The sequence below is a fragment of the Mirounga leonina genome, unplaced genomic scaffold (genome assembly GCF_011800145.1).
Source record: "Mirounga leonina isolate KUSES-001 unplaced genomic scaffold, KU_Mleo_1.0 Mir_127, whole genome shotgun sequence".
NCBI classification, from domain to species: Eukaryota; Metazoa; Chordata; class Mammalia; order Carnivora; family Phocidae; genus Mirounga; species Mirounga leonina.
In genome coordinates, this window is record NW_023270316.1 from 17,836,516 (window position 1) to 17,861,254 (window position 24,739).

A 24,739-nucleotide genomic window follows, 5' to 3' on the forward strand; every position below is an offset into this window, starting at 1 on the left:
ATTACATCAAGTTTTCTTTTGTTTTTCCTCTCATAATGTAGAACGTTCTTTTAGAGTTTAGATTATTTTTTAAGATTTTATTTGACAGTGAAAGAGAGAGGGGGGAACACAAGCAGACAGAGTAGGCAGAGGGAAAAGCAGGGCCTCAGTCCCAGGACCCCAGGATCATGACCTGAGCCAAAAGCAGATGCTTAACCAACTGAGCCACCCAGGCACCCCAAGTTTAGATTATCTTTAAATAATTCCAAGTTACCACAACCTGTTTTATGCATGGTGTTCAGTTTCAAGTATGAAAACCATTACTAGGTTATGAAAACATTTTGATAAAAATTGGATGTGTGTACAAGATGCTTATTTTTCATAGCAGTAACACCAGGCTGAAGTTGAAATGCCTTCAAACATTTCATTGACCAGGCGAAGAAGGGGAGGGGGAAAAAAAAAAAGCAATCTTTATTGCTCTTCAAAATTTTGATCTTTCATGAATTACAAGTATACTATTCACAAAGCTAGTCTTTGTTAAACATAAGAAAACTAGGTTTCCAAACTCTTTCAACCCAATTTTTATCACCATCCAGAGCCATAGTTATACAAAATATCCAAAGGTTATAGAATGAATTTTTATGTCATATTTACTACTTACAATTTCTATCATTGTGACTGAAGAAATATCAACCTGCAGAAGCATGGTGTCTTTTTTTAAGTAAATGGCAAATAAAGGCAACTTCAATAGTATACAAAAGCAGATTTCCCAAGTAGCTAATTAAATATTATTCTTCTGATAGAAAACCCCTGATATTCTTAAAGTTCTTCCGCGGTTCCAATAAAAAAAAAATACAACTATGAAGGAAAAGTTGACCCCTGATGTTAAGTAAGATTTATTTTATCTCCAGAATAGGGTGGGAATAAGTTTGGCTAAAATCACTAGGGTGTAACGAACATGATGATTATTTCCATGTGTCAAATACAAGAGGAAGAAGTCTTTCAAGTTTATTGGGTCCAACTTGCATAGAACAAAATGGCTTTGAGGTCAGGTATGAACTCTTTTGTGCTATTAATCTTCATCTGAACATAAAATTGTTTTTCTTTTAGTTTTAGCAATAGGCTCTAACTGTCACTTTTCCTGTAAAAGCAAGTTATACAAACAAGGAGAGAACGTGGACAAAGAAAGTTAGATTTAGGATTTACAGTCATCATAAGAAATCTGTAAACACTTGCTCAAAATGTTTTCCGGTCAACCTAAAACAATTTTGCATAAAATAGGAAAAGAGGTTCTATAGTCCACCTGGTCCATGCCAATATTTGGCATAAAGTCATCATTTGTTTTTATTGAATGAACACTTGCTAATTTTGCCATCAACATGCTAAGTTTAAAATATTTGAGAAATAGTTTGAAACTATTAGCTATCAATACTATTAACCTTTTTGGGGCACCTGGGTGGCTCAGTCATTAAGCGTCTGCCTTCGGCTCAGGTCATGATCCCAGGGTCCTGGGATGGAGCCCCACATCGGGCTCCCTGCTCCGCGGGAAGCCTGCTTCTCCCTCTCCCACTCCCCCTGCTTGTGTTCCCTCTCACGCTGTATCTCTGTGTGTCAGATAAAGTCTTTAAAAAAATAAGATAAATACTATTAACATTTTTGAAATTTTAATAGTTGGCAAACTCTTACTATGAATATTCTTAAGTTGGGAAATATCCTCTAAATGAAATGAGACTGCGTAATAAGGGAGGATGTTAAAAAAAAAAAAAAAAAGAGGGCCCAAGAAAACATTCCTGACACATCTTAAGGATGTCAAAAAACAAAAACAAAAAACCACAGTGGAAGAAATTGTTTTGTGTCTGGGAAAACCAGCGTCATGTCTTAGTTTCCCTTTAATGTTTCTAATAGTTTTGCATTAGCATTTTCTTCTTTGACCATCTGTTGTTTCTGCTTCAGTGTTTTCTTCTCTTCATTTACTGTAATTAAACTACTTCAATTATTTCTATCAAGTCTCAGTTCATGTGCATCCCTGTATTTAAACAATTTCAAACGCATCAAATAAATAGTACCATCACTCAATTGTGAAAAGTATTTGAAGGCATACTTTATAACCAGTTGTGCGGTGCTGTTTCTTCCTCCCATCTTTTCCTACTAACCAGGGGAGCTCAGAGAGGACAAGAGCTCAGTCCTCCTGTGTTCTGAGGTGTTTTCTCACTCTTACTCAGCAGCACTCGGTGCCTAGAGATTACAGAATTGATCGCAGATACCACAGGAAGATAACCACTTTGTCACAACACAAAGAAAGGGTGGCTTCACTGCACAGATTAGCTTGGGGAAAACAAAAGATAAAATTCCCACCAGCTAAAAGGTCAAGAATCACACTCATTTACTGGCAACACTCAAATACCACGCAATTCATAAAATGCTTCTGCTTGACTACTATTTAAGATAGAACTGGATGATGCTAATCAAGCAGTGAAGAGTCTACTACATTGTTCCAGAATTACAATTTAAAGGTCTAGTATTTTCTAGTGAACTTAAAAGAGCTGTAGCTTATATGCAGGAATAAGAATGTTCCTGAGGGGTATCAAGATATGGAGAGGGAGACAGAACTGGGTTCTAGCTGAGACCGTTTACAATGGAAGCCAAGTCTCCTCCTGCTTAATGGAAAGGATTAGGACTGATAAAGAGACTGGACAGTGACAACAAGAAGAACCAATGGCCGCAAAGCATGGACACTCTGCTGTAATAGTCCGAAGAGGTTTGATTAAGGGTATCACATGCAGGTGGTAACTACAGGATTCAACCGGCCCCAAGATCAATGCCAAATGTTTACTTCAGTGGTAAAGACTTGGAAGTCACAGGAAATCAGAGTGTAGATTGTTACCATGGTAGAAGAGGGTGCTGGACAGACACGGGATCATGACTGACAAATCTCTGCCTTTCATCTCTCATCCCATGAGTCTACTGTAGGGCATCTATCAGAGCCAAAACCAGTGAACCTGATACTATGACTTTTTTTTTTTTTAAAGATTTGTCAAAGAGCAAGAGAGCGAGCACAAGCAGGGGGAGCGGCAGGCTCCCCGCTGAGCAAGGAATCCAATGCGGGACTCGATCCCAGGACCCTGGGATCATAGCCTGAGCCAAAGGCAGAACCAAAACAACTGAGCCACCCGGGCGCCCCTGAATACTAGGATTTCTGACAAGTGAGTCCTCTTGCTTTATTGATCTTTTACATAATGCCCTTTAGCAGGGATTCATTATACATAGGATAAAATAAGGTGCATGGAAATACAGTATATTCTCAGAAATAGCTCAGGTTGCAATCAGCCAAAATAGCATAGCCTTGAGAAGTTAATTAGCATTCTACCCTGGGACAGTCATAAAACTATTTCTCAGCTATGATTAAACAGAGAGTACTAGTTTCTTAACCAGCAAGTCTTCTAAGACAGGAGCACCAGGGCTGAAACCCCTGCTTTGCCATATACACCTGACAACCCCTGGCCAGTAGTGTTTAACTATGTGCTCTCACTGCTTTGATTTTTCATCGGCAAACTGATGCTAATACTCTGATCAATACCACGCACTTGTTTTGGGAATGAATTAACATAGGAAGCATAGAATATACTCTCTAACATAGGTAAATACTTCCATGGGTTGTTGGCCATCATTCCTACTGCATTACTGGAGTGGGGCTGCCAGCCTAGACCACAAACAGAAGAGTGGATGGTGACGGTGCAGCACTTCTGTCCAATAAGGCACAGAAATCAGAGCCAGTGTAATCATTTGTCATGGAGCCACTGTTCAGGTTCTTCAGGTTTCTGAAGCTCAGTTGCCCCATCTGAATTGAAAAATGAAAGACCAAGCAGTTGATTTACACTGCAGAATCTCAGATGCTCAAAAATGGGCTTCCCTAGGGGGTCTCTTTGGGGAAGGGGGCAGGTTAGACCTGAGGGAAAAAAAAATGGATAAATTCAGTGAGCATTTATTTTGTATTTAGACCACTCGGTCCCCTCTCTCAAGCTCTTAGCCAGGTGGCCAGCTTCCCACTTGAGCAGAGGCCAGACCTTTCCTGCACAGATCATAGAACCAGCAAGGTTCCAAAGGGAGGCACAGCCCTTGCCAACCAGAGGCAAGGGGAGTATTTCTCTCCAGTGAAGTTCTGACGAACCCCTAGAAAGGCCTACAAAAGGGGCATTAAAGATTGTCCCGGCAAGTGTCAGAATATCAACAACCAAGCCCTACCCAAGGAGACCGATTCTAGTCAATTTGTAGTGTCCATTAAATAGGGACTAAGGGGTGCCTGGGTGGCTCAGTCGTTAAGCGTCTGCCTTCGGCTCAGGTCATGATCCCAGGGTCCCGGGATCGAGTCCCACATCGGGCTCCCTGCTCCGCGGGAAGCCTGCTTCTCCCTCTCCCACTACCCCTGCTTGTGTTCCCTCTCTCACTGTCTCTCTCTGTTGAAAAATAAATAAAATCTTTAAAAAAAAAATAGTATGTTATCAGACGTGTGAGAGAATCACTAACATTGTAGACAAATCCATACAGAATTTTTAAAAAAGAAATTAGTGAGAAAAAAAAAATCCGGTGAGAAACGAACATGAAATGGAATAAACCACCCTCAAATGAATATATTTATAAATATGAAAGCTTGAAGATATTAGTGGTATAGAAAAATGTATTTTCTGGCCTATTTAAAATCTCCATCTCTAAATTTGCCTCTCATCTCTATAATGGTTTGATTCACCCCACCATAGCACCCAGAAATCCGTTTAAAAAATTTATACTCTTTGCTGTCCAAACATATAGATTTAGTATTTATTACAACTCTAGAAGTAGATTTTATTCCCCACCTAGACAAGGAAACTAAGTCACAGAGAAGCTGGTAACACTCAAGGGTCACAGTGTTGCTACATATCAAACATACAGTATTTTAGCCCAGGTGAGCAGCTTTCACTTTTCCCAGTTCTGAAGTACATTCCTTGTGCTGCCTTCTCTACATTATAAGGTAGAGACACCCCCACCTCAAATGTTAGATCTCCAGTATTGCTAATTAGCACCCCCCTTGCCTCTTGGTTGTCAAGTTCTTGTACACAAGAAGGTGGGTATGCAGTACATAGTTGTTGAATTGGGGAAACAATAAAAAGCCAGTATTCACAAAGAACTCTACTTACATTGAACGGAATATTTATATAGTCAAAATATAAACATGAATTTAACTGGAAGCGTTCTCTAATTATAGGGTGGTGATGTGGAAAAAAAGTATGTACGTGTTAATAAGGTGAAAGACCTAAATCCTTTTAGTAGAAAAGCAATAGGAAATTCCTATTTAACTGAAATATCTAGAAATAGTATTTTAAGGCAGGTTTAAAAAAAAATACAGAGGTGAACACCAGAAGAAACCAAATCTCTAAAAAGAGAATCCTTGCCTTAGGTGTATGGTCTATCATGTCTGGGAGAGGGGCAGAAGCTGCTGGCAAAAATAGTACAACCTTTTTCTTCTGGATGGCTCCTTTCGAATGCCAAAACCCACCCTCAACATCACATGAGAAAACCTGAGAAAAGTGCACAGAAATCTACAGGCAACCTCTAACAGCACTGTGAAGATGAACAGTCGTGTAAGTTCAAAGACCCTATGTTTATTATTAACATACATCCTTTAAAGCCTGAGGAGGCTCTAATTTCACTGTGGACTTAGAAACATTCTGACTTTGCAAACCTATTTCAGTTTCTGCCCCCAAACCTTTTATGAACAAAATCAACAAACTGCTTTAGTGTTCCTGAGAGGCTTTTTTGCCTAAGGATTGCCTTTCTAATTAAGCCCTCCAACTCTTTAACATGCTAATTTTATCCATTAACTTGTAGATGAAGTGGTTTCAGCAGCTATCCATGCATCACACACGACAGGGCTTGATCCACCATTTCCGGGAAGCTGGTTTGAAAATTTTTGCCGGTTTTCATTAAAGAAACTTGAGTTTTATAGCACCAAATTATACTTCAGCGTAGCTGACGGGAGCTTCATGGACTGGCCAAAGGGGAAGATAAAAGGAAATCAGCAGTGAAGCTGGGGAGGGAGCAAAGGCGAATGAAGAAGTGAAAGTCCTTTTGTGGATCTCCACCACAGAGTGAAAGGAAAAAAAACCTAACATTTAATGGTATTGAGACTTCTGGAAATGTAACCTAGGCTACTATTACTGACCATATCTGTGAACCCAAATACAAGTGGAGGAATTCTAGATTGGCATGCCAATCTGAAAAAGAGTTGCATCGGAGACCACTGGATTCACTTGAAGATCAAATCGGTACTGGTTCCACTTCTACATGGCTTTCCTACTTGGGATTCTTAACTCCGGACACCTCAGTTTGTTTGCTAAAAATCAGGGTAAAAATATCACCAATGTCATGCAATTGTTGGAGGGATAAAACGCTGTATGTGTTTTAGATGTTGTATTAGATTTCACTTACGCGATTACGAGAAGGATAATGGAGTTTTCTGGCATGCTCAACGCAGAATGCCATATGCAAGCTAGTCTGTAACCTACCTCAAGGGAAATTCATAAAAGGTTGTAATCAAACCATTAGAAATAGGCTTTCGTTCGAATCTAAGTGGCACGACCCAGGATATGGAATTTGAACATGCTTCATGCCTGAAAGAGGGAAAAATTAAGAACCCGTGTCAAAGGAAAATGGCACCTAACAGAGTTAAACAGGCAAAGACTTTATTCAATACTATCACAGAAAGGGCTGAGACTTTCAGTGGAGTGGAGTGGAGTTGAGGATCTGTCCCTTATTGTAACAAAAGGCCAGAGAGTTTAAGTTGAGGTGAGCTAAAGACAAAGAACTGGCAGATGGAGTTACAAAGAGCAAGGGTAATCCATGTGAATAGACCACCAGTGTTTGCTAATTAGCACTAACCTTAAGTTAGGCTCCTCGTCTCCCACAGAAACCGGGGGACGGGGTCCTCTGTTTCTTCATGACTGCCTTTCAAAGGTATGTCCCCTAGGTCTTTGAAAAGGACGGTCCTGGGTTGTCAAACTGTCAAGAGCCTGGAAAACTTTTATATCTCGAACGGGTGGAGAAAATTTGCAATAGCAAGCTTCCTCAAGTAAACACTCTAAGAAAAACATGTCCGGGTAGTCTAGTCAGGAAGAAATCAGTCTGAAATTTAGTCCGACTGAGGAGACTGGGAAGGTGATCTCCATTACCTGAGGCAACAAACCCTTGTCCTCTTTAGGAAAGGTACTGTGTGTTATGGTGGAGACCCCAAACTGTGTGACTGGACCCCTGCCCCCCACTTACCCGCTGTGCGACTGTGGTCAAGTCCTACGGCTGGAGCTGCACCCTCCTTACTCGTCAGACAGCAAAAGTACCAGGCCTTGGCACGGAATGGCTGCTCGGTAAGAATTAGCTATCATGATTGTTCTTTTCACCATCATTACCCTATTAGTACTTGTTTGGCACTTGAGCATGTTTTGAAACACTAGACACTGAGGGAGAAACAAGTTTCAGACGGTGAGAGGGGTCGTAATTGTAGGAAGGTAGGCCATAGGAACAGGTCTGGCCTTATCAATAGGGCTATTCCCTTCGGAGATTATCTGAAGCTACAACCACCTTAGGACTCCCGTTTGGGAGATCAAAGCCTAGGGTTCTGTTGTTGGAATGCTGTTCCTCCCTGGAGATCGAAAGGGCTGGCATTCCACCGGGCCCCGGCCCTCTGACCACACCAGGTCCTCGAGGGCCTCACACCAAAGCCTGGACTGAGGAGGGATGACAAGTTCCCTTAAACCGAGTCCACCACAAGAGAAGACACACACCGCTAGGACGCAGGAGATCCCACAGGGAGGGCTGCCATCCTGCCCTTCCACAGCTTAATACACTATTACACCCTAACGATGCCTGGACAACGCCCTAGAGCCCCAGAACCACAATGCAATAGGGAAGGGCCAAGGCCGCCTTCAGGTAAGGCTTCCAAGCAGCTCAAAGAGCCCATTGCTTCTAGGCGCTCGCTTCCCGAAACAACCATGACTATTCTGTTTGGTGAGCACAAGCCACTCCACCAAAGGACACAGAACTTCCGCAGTCACCAGTTCATTACGCTTTATCAAATTTCAGACAGAAAAAAACCCAAACTCATGAAAGAGAAACCACATGAATTATTTTCCTTTCTCCCAGATTCCTTTGCCAAATAGCAAATGTTGATGTATTAAAATTGCTTTAATTATTCCATTGAGTTGTTCCAGCAATTACATTCTCTCAAATTAATTAAGAAAGTGTTATAAGGCTTTTAATGGAAATAAACTTGTTCAAGCTGTAAAAAGATGGATAAAAAGTTCGAAACCTTGATAGGAAGAGGCCTGCTAAACATGCTTAAATCACAACGCTCCTTCACAAGTTATATATATATATAAACTTTGTAGAATCCCCAATTTTTTTTTCCACATGGATATAATCATTTCTGCTAAAATGGTATTTTATTACTGTTAAGCAAATCCCCTTCTAAGGCTTAAACAGCAAAATAAAACAATATGTATTTCTTACCTTGTAGTTCTAGAGGTCAGAAGCCTGAAATGGTCTTGAAGCAGAAGGTAAGCTGCGGGCAAAACACAAGCTAACACCCCACAACCCCAGCGCAACTCTTTCTGCCCATAGGTCCTGTCCTGTTGCTAGGATAAAACCACCTTTTTGCACCAAAAGCATCTCAAGAATTCTTTCTTGGCCTTTGGCTCCCAAAACCCACCTCAAACCACATTATTCTTACTTTTAGTCGGGGGAGATGGAGGCGTAGTCAGAACTTTGTTCCTTCTGGAAGCTCTAGAGGAGAATCCATTGCTTTGCATTTTGCAGCTTCTAGAGGCTTCCAGTATTTTTTGGTTGATGCCTCCCTTTCTCCATCTTCAAAACCAGCAGTAGCAGACCTCGGCCTGACCACATCACCAACTCCCATCATGTCCTGCTTCTTCTCTCTTTCACGTTATAAAGACCCTTGTGATTCCATTGGGCCCACCTGAACAATCCAGGCTATGGTCCCAATCTCCAGGTCAGCTAATTAGTAATTCCACCAGCAACCCTAAAGCCTCTTTGCTGTGTACCCTAGCGCTTTCACGGGTTCCAGGGATTAAGACGTGAGACATCTGTGGAGAGCCATTACTCTGCCTACCATAGGGTGGCTAGGAAAGAAATACAGCAGGGGAATAAGAGGCCCCAGGCTCGCCCTCCAGCAGAACCACTGTGTTGCCTGAATTCTAAGCGGCATTATTATCAGGATGATACACAACATAGAGGCAACTGAAGCAGCTGAAGGCTTACCACAGTTAACAGCTCACCACCAACCTAAATCAAGGCAAGTAGTAGGGGCTGAGAGTCAAGTGTTCAGAAGGGTGAAATTGGCTTAACAGAGTATGTCTCTTAAGTGGATACTTCAGTAATGTTTATAAAGATGAGTGAATTAATGCTTTAAAAAAAGTGCTATTGGTCTTCTAAAGCACTATGCAAAAATATGGGTGAGTCCCATGTACCTTTTTGACTTTAAAGTAATTTGTAACAAACCACCAAAATTGAATAAACTAGAAATATTGAATAAGCCCTAAAAACAGAAAGCAAGACAGTATAAAAGGAATTAATGCCTGAACAGCCCTTGGTTTTCACATGATAGAAAGCCGCCGAGAAGACTCACTATCTCGCTCAGAAGTACTGTGACCAATAAAAAAGTTAAATTCTGATCATGTATATTTTTTTTAAATCTGTGATTGTAACAATATAGAACCCATTTGAGGCTTTTATAAAGAAGAGAATAAGCATCAGATAACAATCAGACATATCAATAAAATGTTCTGTGTCATGGAAGCAGGGTTTTTTATGTCTGTCATAGAAAGCTCCAACCACAATGTAGGGTTAGAAAGCTCTGTGCACATGATAGTCTTACAGCAGTTTCCTTTATAAAGCACTTGAATCTTCCAGCTTTAACTTCTGAGATACACTGGCTAATGGAAGCAGGACTATAGAAAAAGACTATCAAGTGGAATTCACCTGCCCTGAACTATTTGGGAGTTTGCCTGTTTTTTCTGAAGACCATAAAGGAGTTCTTCATTATCAATAATGGAAAAACTGACAAAACATTTCTGGTGTGATTTTTGGGATGCCACAGATTATTAACTTGTTGATGGATGGAGTTCTAACACCCTCTGCTTTTTAAATATTAGTTTACATAATGGCTCTGCCACATTATAGAGTTATTTCAGGGGCAATAGCAGAAGTTTTAAATTCCTCAAAAGGAATTATTCACTAGATAATGATCGTTGTCAAGCAAGATAAGGCCCCATTTTCTGACAGATTCTCAGAGGTAAGTGTTCCATAGATAGCAAACATAAAAATTTTCTGTTCCAAGGCATTCTTTTTCTCCCCCTATTGCTGGGCTGTCTTTCTAGTCACTGAAAATTATTATATGAAATAAAATCTGTCTTCCCAAGTTTTCCATTAAAAAACTGATTTGAGTGCTCCAGGAGGATGGGAAGTTTGTCATATATACGTTTGATACAAAGGAAAACACATTGAAAATGTACAATTTATATTTAGCAACTGCAGGGAACATCTGTTAACTAAGGGACACGTCTATTATTCAAGGCAATCATCAACATAACTATTCTATCATTTGTCTGAGAAACCTGAGCTTTGAGTTCAGAGAGAAATCCCCCCCCTCTCGTTTGGGCTGGTGCAGAGGAGAGCAGGAGTGTGGTTTGTATCAATCGGATTCTTGTCAAGATTATTCCCCTTGGTGGTGGCTTGACTACAGCTGAGAGAAACCTCTTTTACTACCTTCCCATCCATCATTGATTCGTTGGATACATTGCCAAGTGATTTTGGTGGTAGAGCCTAGGAGTACCATAGTACAGGAGTGATATGCAAAATGTTTAACAACAAGGCCCGTGAAGGTAATACCCCATTAGGATGGGTCCTGACAAGAGCAGAGTCCCGAGGTCCTCCTGAACCTCGCAGTCTTCAGGTCCAGGCCCAGAATAAGGTCCTTAGGGAGGTACTAGGGTTGCTGCACACCCCGAGGACATTAGTGGAGCTTAAGACAGCAGCTATTTATTGATCTGAAGTATTCCAATGTTTTAACAATGGGTCCAAACAAACTGAATATAAGCTCTAGTATAAGCAAGGAAATTTCACTACTGTATTGGGTTTGATGCCCCCAGAAACAGTGGGTCCACGTGGCAGACACTTCCATCACAATGTGGTAAGATGTAAAACTCTCCCTCTTTAAGATATTATGCATGTTTGGGCACCTGGGTGGCTCAGATGGTTAAGCGTCTGCCTTCGGGGTCCTGGGATCGAGCCCCGCATCGGGCTCCCTGCTAGGCGGGGAGCCTGCTTCTCCCTCTGCCTCTGCCTCTCTCTCTCTCTCTCTGACTCTCATGAATAAAAAAAAAAAAAAGATATTATGCATGTTAAAGACCTGTTTGAAGGAATGAAGAGTCCCAGAGAAACTCAACTACCCACGGATTTTGTTGTATTAGCTCATTTTTTTTTTAAGATTTTTATTTACTTTTCCAACAGAGAGAGACAGCAAGAGAGGGAACACAAGCAGGGGGAGTGGGAGAGGGAGAAGCAGGCTTCCCGCTGAGCAGGGAGCCCGATGCGGGGCTCAATCCCAGGACCCCGGGATCATGACCTGAGCTGAAGGCAGGCGCTTAACCAACTGAGCCACCCAGGCACCCCTGTATTAGCTCATTTTTACTCGTAATAGAAGATTGTTTTTGAACATTTAATGTATCTCTGCAGGGAATATAGCGTAAGGGAAAATGCTCACACTTCAGGGCTAATAGTTCTCTGTCAAGATCACGGTCCTACGATTTGTCAACCTCTGCCATCTGGGCAAGTTGCTTCACCCGTGTGCTTTGGTGGGCAGAGCTACAGGTCAGGCCAAGGGTACCTCCTCACAGCTGTTCCCATGTCTGCATAGAGCACTTCTGCAGCATCCGTAGCCCTTGCTACCTGCTAACCATGCCAAACTTTGTTTCTTACTTTTTTTTTTAATATTTTATTTATTTATATGACAGAGAGATAGAGAGTACAGGTAGGCAGAGAGGCAGGCAGAGGGAGAGGGAGAAGCAGGCTCTCCGCCGAGCAGGAAGCCGATGTGGGGCTCAATCCCAGGACCCTGGGATCATGACCTGAGCCGAAGGCAGACACTCAACCGACTGAGCCACCCAGGTGCCCGTTTCTTATGTTTTGACTGTTTCCCCCAACTAGAATGTAACTTCCATGAGATTTGTCTTTTTTTTTTTTTAATCACTATTCATGTTATGTCTCCAATGCCTAGAACTCTGGCTGGCACCTGGTAGTAGATCTACATGTATCTGTTGAATAAATCAATATTGTAACATTTATCTGTTGAATAAATTAATACTGTAACATGTGCTGGTTCATTTGTATCTGTTAGGATGCTCTCTGCTGCAGTAACAGAAAACCTGAGCTAAGTTGGTTTAAATAATAAGGAAATGTGGTGTTCTCATGAGACTGGAAATCCTGCACTATCCAAGTTGAAGCTCTGTTTTCAAGTGCTTTATTCTGCTTCCCCTTCGCTTTTCCGTCTACAAGCTCAATTTTCTCCTGCTGTCAAAAAGTCTGCCAGCAGCAGTTGGGGTAGTTTCCTATTTTAATCAAAAGGAGGTAGAGAAAACCTCTCTCATATCCATGGGTAAAAGTCCTTTCCATGGATCAGACTGAACCTATCTAATTCATGAGCTCATCAACCCATTTGTTTCCAAACTTGAGCATGTATCAGACTCATCTGGAGGGTGCGTTCCAAGATTGCTGGGGTCCCCTCCTCTCGTTTTTGATCCAGGAGGTCTCAGTGCGAGCCCAAGATTTTGCATTTCTGACAAGTCCCCAGGGGCTGCTCCTGCTGCACCGTACTTGGAGAACCTCTGCCATAACCACTATCCATCTTCTGGGAGAAGCCACAAACCGCCTGGCTAAAGCCTGGGTCCTTGAATCAATCAGTGTAAGAGGGATGGGAGGATGAAGGTCAGCTTGGATTTCAGGGGCCACCCTTACTGCTGAGGGCAGGATCAACTTCCCCTGACCTACACAGGTTACAAAGGGAGGATGTCAGGAACAAGGAGGAGCAGAATGGATGGATTCTGGATGGGAAACCCGCAGCCAAATAACCCCTTTAATGTAACTGGCTTAGGAAACATGCACAGTATCCATCAATTCTTTGTTTCCTCCGAAGAGTTCTCGTGACCAAGATTCAATTACCAGCGTTCAGTGGATTTCTTTTCCTTCTAAAGCCCTCCTACCCTGCATATGCCAAGAGTCAGCTGCTTTTCCAACTATCATTTATTTTATTCATCTATTTATTTATTACATGTCTGAGGGCCTGCTTCTCCAAGGCACTAAACACTATTCTGGATTAATTAATAGAAAATAAAATAGCTCTATTTTTAAAGAGTGGTCATTTAAAACTCAGCTGTTGGCAAGGCAGTGGCACCAATGCCTTGGAGAACCTTTAAAATAGGAAAGTCTATTATATAAGATGGAATGCTTTGAAATCTACAAGAAAGGCTTGATTCATGTGAGGTTTGTCTGATTTCTTTACTTCATTGGCCTCTTCTCCAAGCCATGCCAATGTGATACCTATCTTTAGTTTTGTTCTCATTTCTGACTTGAAAACTACAGTTGCTATATCAGGAGGAACAATTCAACCTTGTTTTAAGGCGACTCGTATGCTGCTCCCATCCATTTGCCTTATTTTGGGGACTAAGGACCCACCTTGCAGCAAGAACGTTCTCTTTTATACTTTATATATTGCTCTAACAGATCTTACTTTTTATAAACACCATATTAACTTTTTATGTCCTGGTCGAAATATTTTTAAAAGATTTTGGAACAAGGTTGTTGGTGATTATTATGACTATTATTTGGAACTGGAGAAGTTCCTTGATTCGCCTGAAAAGAACAGATAGCTATAGATAAAAGGAGGTCTAGTGATAACTTTGTGCAATCAGATTTTAGTTATGAGGAAGAAGCAACTCTTTTTAGCAATGCTAAGAAGGAAAAGAAGGGAACTGAGCCCCAAACATCAGCGGAGAATTGGCAAAACCTTCCTAAAATACTTTTTAAATGCCTACCGAGGAACCTAAATGTGTTGAGTTATTCAACAGGAAATCAGAATCTGCTATGAAAAAAAGAAATAAAGCTTAATAGTTTCCATGATGCATATTGAAACTCTGAATCTTTATGGTACATAAAGAAAAAAAATATGTTCTCATCACTGTGACACTGATAACATGCTAAAAATCTAACATATGATACATAAAAATGCACACATACTTTTGTTCACATGAGATAATAACTAGGCATTAATTTTTACAGTTAATGCAGAATTCTCACATGCATTTTATTTATATACCTACTGTGTCAAAAGGTTTTTAGGAGTATTAACTGTTATTAAACAACCTCAGATTCAGGATCAAGCTTATTACCAGTAGTTATTAGGTGCTCACCAGATGTTAGTTCCAATTCCTTATTTTCTTGCAGAGTCAATAGGCAAGAATTGATTACAACCATTCTATACAGAAGACTGAAATGCATCCTGTTTAAATCTTTCACCTAATATCACGGAGCAGAGACAAAACTCAAACTTTACCCCAATTGTTTCCATGGCTGTTCTATTCTTTTAATGAGATGATTCTTTCCACCTTCTTACTCATAATTTGGCCTGAAAATTCTTCCCAGGTCTAAAATTTTTGTATTTTATTGTGAACATTCTTATTAGTATAAGAACAATTCATGAAATTAAGGTCTTACCTTGAATGGATATGCCCCCACATTGTTCCAAACATTTGTTTTAATTCAAGGCATTGAGAAATAAGTGACAATTAAAAGGTTCAACCAGCATATTTCTTCATTTCTCATACTGGATCAACTGGGACTGGTGATTTATATGTAATAAGTAAGAGAAATGGGTTCATAATAAAATATGTATCTATAGTTTCTATGTGTTTTACCCTAGATTTCAGGATCTCAGTGCAGGTGCTAACATTATTCCATATCGAGTTATGTGATTTTCATTGATTTTTGGCTGGTTTCCACAGCTGACAGAGAATATACTCTGAGTGATTTTTTTATGGCCCAACATATTATTGATGTGGTAAATATCCTATGTGTGCTTGAAAAGAACATGGTTTCTGGCATTGTTGGGCTCAATTTTCTATTACTGGATGCAGTGTTCACTGTATTAATTAGAATAGGTCAGTGATTTATGTTGTTAATGTCTTCTATATCCTTACTGTCTTCTGCTTTTTCTTTCAGTTATTGTAAAAGGTATGTGAAGATCTCCCACCAGGACTGTGAATTTATTTCAATAATCTGATACTAATATAATAATCCTGCTATTCCATAATGCTGCCAAGATGACTTCCATGAAGTAACATCAATTTATTTTATTATAGTATTTTATTGACATCAAAGATACCATCACTTGTAACATGTACCATTATTTTACGTACTATAAAGAAAGGAAAATCCTTGCTAAATAACATCTGTCATGATACCACAGTGACAACTCTATGTAATTTTGTCATTCAAGACTCATGTTCTTAAATTCCTTTCATTTCTTTCAAGGCATCTAGCAATCTCCCTTAACTTCAGTTGCATTGCACCTGAATCAGTAATAAAGCAAAGTATAGCTTCATCTATTTGTGGGAATGCTTCTTTCATAGGTCCCCTAAGGTACTTGGTTTTTGCTCTAAAAGAATAGAAAATTGAATTGAACTCATGCTTCTACTTCTGAATATTTGCTTAAAAAATAGCAAATGCATGCCCACTGCTCTGTTTGTATGACTCTCTGCAAAAGACAATATATTTTTTGCCTTAATGCTGAGTCACTGTGTAATTTTTTTGAAGATCTCTTCTATAACCGTTGAAGTCAACACATGCCGTATCAACCAAGCTGATCATTAATTAAAGTGGCAACGTGCTATGGGTGCCACCTGGCCAACAGCACCTTAAGACTTCCATCAATTCTGGGGTGCCTGGGTGGCTCAGTTGGTTGAGCGACTGCCTTCGGCTCAGGTCATGATCCTGGAGTCCCGGGATCGAGTCCCGCATTGGGCTCCCTGCTCAGCGGGGGGTCTGCTTCTCCCTCTGACCCTCTCCCCTCTCGTGCTCTCTGTCTCTCATTCTCTCTCTCAAATAAATAAATAAAATCTTTAAAAAAAAAAAAAAAGACTTCCATCAATTCTAAGATTTAACCGGTGTCAGAAATGTGTCTTAGAACTAATGAAATACCACTCTCAGACATCTGATTCATCCTTTTATGTTGTTAAATTTTACACTTTAGTCTATAATGTCTTCCTCTCTTTAATCGTAAAAGGCATAAATAATGGCAACTCAAATTTCTAAAGAACAAAGATCATGAATAACCCAAAGTATGCCAATCCATTAGTGTTAGCTTTCACTGGAGTCCACAGATGATGTTCAGTACATGCTTGATGACAGGGAAGATGAAAGAATAGGAAATGAGAGAGTGTGTAACCTCGTGTGTGTGTGTGTGTGCGTGTGTGTGTGTGTGTGTCGCCCTCCCTGCACTACTCTCTTTTTTTTTTTTTCCTGGAAAAGGTATTCTTCGTTTTTGGGAACACTTCTTTTGCTCTAACCATGAGATCAGCACAGGAACCACTAACTTCTTACATGATCCCCCAACTCCATAATTACAGGTATTGGTTTAAAGATGACATCTGAGCAAGGCTGGTCCAAACATAGTAACAGGTTCCTGGGCCCATAATAATTAGTCTAGTTGTAGGCATGTGACCCTACATAGGCCAATTAGAAAAGTTCCCCCAGGACTTTTCAAAATGAAGCTGAAAATGGCAATTTTTTTTTTTCCTTTGGGAAAGCTTTGAGGATACAGGCACTGATGATGTCAGAAATCATGAGTTTAGCCCTGAAGAAACACAGTCTGAGGTAATTTGGCTGGCAAAAAGCCAAAAATGAGAGGTACAAAGAGAATCCTGTTTTAATTCTCTAGTTCCTCTAATTGAGAGTCTTCTACAGTTTACATGAGCCAAATAATCCCCCATTTTGCTTAAGTATGTTTGCATTGGATTTCTTACATTTATACCCAAAATTGCATTAGCTCTGGCCAATACAATTATTTAAGGAAATATGTACTTAGCACATGTTTATGATGAAGGATAATATAATTACAATTATTTTGTGTGACAGCAAGTGTCACTTCATCACAGAAATTAAATCACAATATTTTGGGGTATATAGAAGTGAATAAAACTTTCACTGAGGTCTTTTTTTATTTTTCTTTTGATCTCATGTTTTAAGAAGGAATGCGTGAGCAAAATATTACTTGGAACTTGGGAAAAGTTCACTGTAAAAAAAAAATAAAAGGGATTCAAAATAACATAGTCATGCCTCAGCATATTGAAAAATGCAGCCATTCATTCCTTTTTGGATATGTTATTATATAATTAAAATAAAGTTTGGCCGTGATTATAATTACAATGACTGTGCTTCATATTCTCAATGAGAATACATTGAACAAAGACTTAGATATGAGCAGGTGTTTTCAATTTGACTTACAGACAGGGTCCAAGTAATTTCCAGCTTGCTCTGAAATTTAGTAATATCTATATATTGCAGGCTTTTGCCTATGCCTATTTTTCTTAAAGGATTCCTGAGACACAAAACTATATACACTAGTCTGGAGGGACTATCACAGCTCTTTTTTTTTTTTTTTTTTTTTTAAGATTTTATTTATTTATTTGAGACAGAGAGAATGAGATATAGAGAGCATGAGAGGGAGGAGGATCAGAGGGAGAAGCAGACTCCCTGCCGAGCAGGGAGCCCGATGTGGGACTCGATCCAGGGACTCCAGGATCATGACCTGAGCCGAAGGCAGTCGCTTAACCAACTGAGCCACCCAGGCGCCCCTATCACAGCTCTTTTTAAAATAAAAACCCTTGTGTTTGAATTGATGCAGTCAGTATTAACACTTCTGTCTGAATTTTAAAATAAAACTTCAATGGTTCTGTGACTGATGTAATCTGTCCATTTAGTACAAATGGGCAAATCTCCGGACTGTATGAAGACTCCCAAGACAGATCCAACACTAATATTTCCTGAGTAGCGTTGAAATCTTGAGCCTTTAATTTGACTTATAAAATATCCAAACATATGAATTATAAAAATAATAATGATCAATGTTCTCTTATGAAATTAGTCTTCTAATTGAAAATAGACAATATTTCCTTTCAAACCATATGAAGTCACCTTTATATTTTTATGAAAGAAAATATTTTTTCACTATTAAATATTATCTCAAATAGAATTAACCACTTTCTGACACTGGGGACATTTATATTTTGAAATTAAATGAGAAGTCGATTGATTTAGTATGTTACTTTTGCTTTCAAATGAAAGGAAAGGTGATATTAGAATTAATGAATTAAGTTCTCAGATACTTTATATAACTTTTACGTTAAGTGGACCATAGGCTAGGTGCTGCTGATTTTGGAGACTGGAATACACAGATCTCTGCAGTGAAAAGAACAATGAACTTCTCAAATGCTATTTCCTGCTACTTGACTAAGTAATGGTCACGTACTTATTTTTTACAAAGAATCTAATTCTAGAAGAACCTCACTTCCTACTTTTAAACTATCTGGCAATATTGAGCTCTCTTTAATTTCCTTTGCTGTAACATTGATACGACAGTTGATAGCAAGTTATTTGATCATGGAAGAGAGTCAAACCATATTTGCTGACTTCCCTTTAGATGTTAAACATTTTTCTAAATGAAATAAAAAGTGTGTATTTCCAGAGCATCTGGGTGGCTCAGTTGGTTAAGCATCTGCCTTCAGCTCAGGTCATGATCCTGGGGTCCTGGGATCAAGCCCAGTGTCAGGCTCTCTGCTCAGTGGGAAGCCTGCTTCTCCCTCTCCACTTGCTTTCTGCTCCACTTGCTTGTGCCCTTTCTCTCTCTGTCAAATAAATAAGTAAAATCTTTTTTTTTTCTTTTAAGTGTGTATTGCCTACCAAACTTACTTATCATCTGTAAGTCAGGTACCTCTCTGATGTCTCAGTATTAGTATGGAATTAATGGAATAAGACTTGGTTTGGACTCACTGTTTTCCAATTCATTTTGAGTATGTGACCATTTCTCTATTTCTAAGATAGAGATGTGACTGTAGCTTATCAGAAATAACTTACTTGGATCCTTTTCCAACTGAAATTTGCTAGTAAAGATTATATAAATAGCCATCCTGGATCAGAAATTAAAATTTATCAGGCCACTTAGGTATCTCTGTCATTGGCTTCAAGGCTATACAGGTGGTGGACTTCTTTCTTGACATCATTGATGAAATATGCAATTATCTTCCTAAGGTTCTGACTTTACTCATTGTTTTATTAATTTATTTACTCATTTACTCATCCATCCACATCTGTATTTCACTCATGATGGAAGCAAGAATAATATCTGAGCTAATTAGATCATACAGATTTTTGAACAGCAGGTTATAAATTTGGACCTCAGAATCCTGTGGGGAAATCATTATCTACTAATAAAGAAGTGTTACTAATTAATAAGGAGCATATGAATGACCTATAAACAAATCTGTCAGTGAGAAACATTTTTAATCGGACACAGCTAGTAACAGAATCAGTGCCAGGAATATAGTGGAATACAGCACTAAACCTTTTAGTGAAGAGAGGCACACAATACCTAAATACATAATATATAAACAAATACATAATCAGATATCTATGGATGAGAATAAGTTCTCTAGTACAAAATAGTTGGGTGCTATGATATGGAGGGGATGGTTGACCTCTTTACATAAATCAGAAATGATTTTTTAGAGAAGATGTTATTTCACCATAGAGTGAAAAGATAAGAAGGAGCCTTAAGTCAGAAAAGCGAGGCACCAGAATTCCAGGAAAAGGAAACAAAGTGCAAGGATTTTGAAGCAAGAATTTGTTGGCATGTTGAGGCCCATGTAGCCATGTGGCTATAATGTAGTCGCTTAGCATGCAATGGGTCTATATATATATATATATATCCTACATGTCATATTTCATATATATCATGTATATGTGTATATATTATATATTACTTCTATATCTTTATATATACATATATACATATTTTTCTAAGAAAAATACGAAAACTTTTACTATGACATTAAAAACAGGTAGCAAAAGCAACCTATTCTTCATTTTCCCAAAGAATACTGGGGGCGGGATGCAGCCCCACAAGAATAAAGTGGAATGACAGAAACCAAGGCATACAAAAGTACTACAGCAGGTTATGACTTTACACAGGATTTTAAACGGCTAATGCAGACAATACAATTGACTACGAATCTGAAGAAGCAGTACATATTTCTGAAATGAAACATACCTTTCGACGTCATAGTATAACATGTCAAAAAGCAGCTCTTATCCAGGCTGATGAGGACAGGCAGCCTCGTGGCTGGTGACCACACCACATAACATCCTATTAAGGACACGATGTACACATACATATGTCATATTATGTACATGACAGTTCCTTCTCTGAATACCATGATATTTCCAATGTATTCTGTTCTTGGTACTTCCAAATTTCAAGTTCACAAGTATGAAGTCTATAAGAAAATGGCAGGCTTGGGCGGTGGGTGGGGGGTGGATATTTTACTATTGTTTTGTATCCTTGGAACTTCAGAGAAGGGAATTGTGAGTGAAAAAGATGCTTATAAAGCATATCAGGAATCTGCGAGTGGAGGCGTTTAATGAACTCTGTGTGAGCAGAGACTATCTGAGCTGTCCCCATTGCCGCCGTCACCACTGCCTTCAGTACCATTCACTTCCCTCATCCTCAGCCTGCTCACCTTTAGTTGTACAATTCATGTTGTTTCCACTGCACAGTTTTCGGTATCTTAACATTTCCTGTATGGCAGGCCCACCCAAATAAATATTATTTTAACTTAGGATCAAGTCATGCACGATAGCATACTTTCTCCTATCTGAGGCTAGAAAGGAGAATGCCCCACTTTCACCCACTGCTTTCTGTGTCTGGCAACCGCGTGTCTCTGTCTCTGTGCTTTGTTTATCGGTAAGATGAGCTGCTGTTGATGTTGAAAGTTCTCCCAGTTACTCTGGGTCTGACGTGGATAAGGAGAGGAGAGGGCAAAGTTACAGCTTTGATGTTGGCATGTTGGAAAGTAGAAAACAGAATAGCTTAGCAGCTAGAGAAATGTTGCCTTTGGATCATGAACAGGAGGGCCAAAGCAAAAGTTTTATAAATAACAGTGAAATTTCTCTAAGACTAAAATCTTTAGTGAGGCCACTTAGTTTTCAATAAAATTTTCAGTTGGAGACTAATTCTCTTGTAGGGTTATAATTATATTTTAGGGCTGATTAAATATAGAACAATAAAAAACTAATCAAACCTCTGCTTCTCCCTCTTAAAAATCAGTTAAATTTTAAAATACATATTAAGCATATATACTTATATATTAAGTGCTTTCTACATAGAAATCTTCATTTCTATTCTTATTGCTATGTGAAAGTTCGTATATGCCTTTAAAATAAAACATTACCTCTCTAATTAAATCTTATAAAAATATCAGGAACTATCAGCATAAGTGGTTGTAAAATTGATATTAATACTTCAAAAATTTTAGACAAACTATTTAATAATAGATATTACTACTTCATTGATAGTATATTATATAGTATTACTTTTATGAGATGGAATACATCTTTATTTCCAATAAATTCTGTAAGAGAAATATATTTTGAAAATATTATTAATGAAAAGCAAAATGAATTCTTCTCTAATTAGTTATTCATTATGCTTTCCTTGCTCCCTTGGCTCCTGCCCTACTGGCTCGCTCAGTCTTTGCAAGGCTCAGCGAGTCCATGCCAGAAGGTCTGTGCACAGACTCTGTCCTCCTCATCAAATGCTCATACTCTCCTTAAAAGCGAGTGTTGAATCACACTGAATCTCCTTCTGAATCCAGAATGCCTGTGAGTACATAACAACTCTATGTTTACTGAATGAATCAGTGAATCAATGAAATTCTGAGATAAACTTAATGGCCAGGAAAACTTTTCAAAGGCAAATAAAAATTATATTTTTTGGAGGTGGTTCAAGATGGCGGCATAGGAAGTCCTGAACTTACCTCCTCCCACAGACACAATAAAACTCTAGCTACGTATGCAACAATTCTCTCTGAAAAACCAACTGAACAGCTCCTCCACAATAAAGGATAAAAGGACCACACCGAGACCAGTAGGAGTGGCAGGGGCATGGTCTCACCAAAAACCCAACCTCTGGTGTGGTGATGCATAATTGGGAGGGATCTCACAAATACAGAGCTTCTCCCTGAGGACTGAAGGGTTTGTGCCCCATATCAGGCACCCCAACCCTTGGGATGTGCATGGGAGTGATGAGCCTCCAAAACATTTGGCTTTAGGATACCTGGCTGGCCCAGTCGGTAGAGCATGTGACTCTTGATCTTGGTGTTGTGAGTTCAAGCCCCACACTGGGTGTAGAGATTACTTAAAAATAACAAAATCTGCACCTGGGTGGCTCAGTTGGTTAAGCGACTGCCTTCGGCTCAGGTCATGATCCTAGAGTCCCGGGATCGAGTCCCGCATCGGGCTCCCTGCTCAGCAGGGAGTCTGCTTCTCCCTCTGACCCTCCCCCCTCTCATGCTGTATCTCATTCTCTCTCTCAAATAAATAAATAAAATCTTTAAAAATAAATAAATAAATAAATAAATAAATAAATAAATAAATAAATAAATAATAAAGTCTCTAAATGAAACAAAACAAAACATTTGGCTTTGAAAACCAAGGGGGATACATCTAGGAGAACCAGAGAACTGTAGAGAATGAGGAGTCAGCTCTTAAAGGGCGGGTGCACAGACTTACTTGCCCCAGGACTCAACATAAAAGGAGCAGTTTGAAAAGCACCTAGAGTATAGGAGAAGGAGATGCATTTGCTAATCTTAAAGCATCTTCCAGAAGCCTGTTAGAACTCACTCCAGAGCCTGAAGCACTAGTGGGCACCATTTTTGCACTCCTTTCTAACTTGCTAGCACCATGGGCATACCCCACCGCATGCTACTCCCCAGATCCTGCTCTAGCCACGGTTGAGCTCCTCACCCCTGCTCCCATCATCCCACCAAAGCTGATAATTTTGTACCACCGAAGCCGGCAGTCTGGCATACCACGGCTCCTGCATTGCTCCTGTACCCCACCAAGGCCATGCACACACCCCACACAGGAACACCCCTTGAGCCCCTGGCTCTGGTGGCCAGGGGGATTGTGTGTCAGGGCCCCACAGATCTGGAACAATAAGAGAGATAGTTCTTGGCAGGCTATCTCCCCCAGGGCACTACACAGACAGCAGACTGAAACACAACCCCAGTCTTCCTCAGGGAAGGCTATAGGCTTATCACACTTCCAGAAGCTACGAAAGTGTTCTCAAGGAACCTAGGCCAGGGGATGCCGTCTTTGTGCTATCCCTTGGCCTCATTATAGCTTGCCAATACTTGCACAAAAGAGCTCATCTATTCATCTGAAACCCCAATATTTGCAACTGCCACCAGATTACCTGGTCTGAAGGCCAGCAGGCTTCACAATTGTTGTCACACAGGACTGCATGTATTTGTATACCTTAAAATCTGCTGCCCGAGGGTCTAGCTCCCAATCAGCCTGAAACTAGGTGTTGACATTTATCCAGAGAAGACATACCCATGACCAAGAGGCACATGAAAAGATGCTCAACATCATTAATAATTGGGAAAAAGCAAATGAAAACCACAAGGAGATATCACCTTACACCTGCCAGAATGACTATTATCAAAAAGACAGAACTAGCCAGTGTTGGCGAGGATGTGGAGAAAAGAGAACCCTTGTGCACCCTTGGTGGGAATGTAAATTGGTGCAGCCACTGTGGAAAACAGTATGGAAGTTTTAAATTTAAAAAATAAATTAAGAATAGAAATAACATATGATCCAGCAATTCTACTTCTGGGTACTTATCCAAAGAAAATGAAAATACTAAATCAAAAAGATATATGCACCCCTATGTTCATTGCAGCATTATTTACAATAGCCAAAATATGGAAACAACCTAAATGTACATCAACGAGTGGTTGGATAAAGAATGGTATATTTATTCAATGCAATACTATTCAGCCACAAAAAAGAATGAAAATTTGCTATTTTTGCAATGACATGGCTGGACCTATAGGGTATTAAGCTAAGTGAAATAAGTCAGACAGAGAAAGACCAATAGCATATGATTTCACTTTTACATGGAATCTAAAATACAAAACAAACAAAACATAACTTATAGATACAGAGAACAAATTGGTGGTTGCCAGAAGGGAGGAGGTTGCGGGGGTTGCAAAATGGAAGAAGGTGATCAAGAGGTACCTACTTCAAGTTATAAAATAAATAAGTCATAGAGACCTAATGTACAGCATTGTGACTATAGTCAATAATAATGTATTGTACATTTGAATGTTGCTAAGAGAGTAAATCTTAAAATTCTCATAAGGAAAAAGGCAAATTTTATAAATTTTGTAGGGCAACAGATGTTAACTAGACTTAATGTGGTGATTATTTAGCAATACAAACAAATTTCAAATCAATGCGGTGTACCTGAAACTAATATAATTTTACATATCAATTATACTTCAATAAAAAAGCTTCAGAACATAAAACAAATTAATTTTTAATGAAA

The 24,739-nt window shown here is 39.5% G+C and overlaps 1 protein-coding gene across 3 annotated transcripts in view; it reads right to left on the reverse strand.

The window, feature by feature from the left end:
* Positions 1-24,739, reverse strand: part of LOC118009305 (glypican-5-like) — a 693,283-nt gene that overhangs the window by 612,371 nt on the left and 56,173 nt on the right. For 2 of the 3 annotated variants that reach the window (XM_035003192.1, XM_035003194.1), the window contains exons 1-2: positions 20,868-21,021; positions 20,399-20,494 (exon numbers count right to left, since the gene is read on the reverse strand). The exons of the other annotated variant lie outside the window; for it this stretch is intronic. In XM_035003192.1, coding sequence (XP_034859083.1) covers positions 20,399-20,494; positions 20,868-20,922 — 151 coding nt within the window. In that variant the 5' untranslated portion in view covers positions 20,923-21,021. Of the gene's footprint in view, positions 1-20,398; positions 20,495-20,867; positions 21,022-24,739 lie in introns of those variants that run through there. 3 annotated transcript variants of the gene reach the window in all.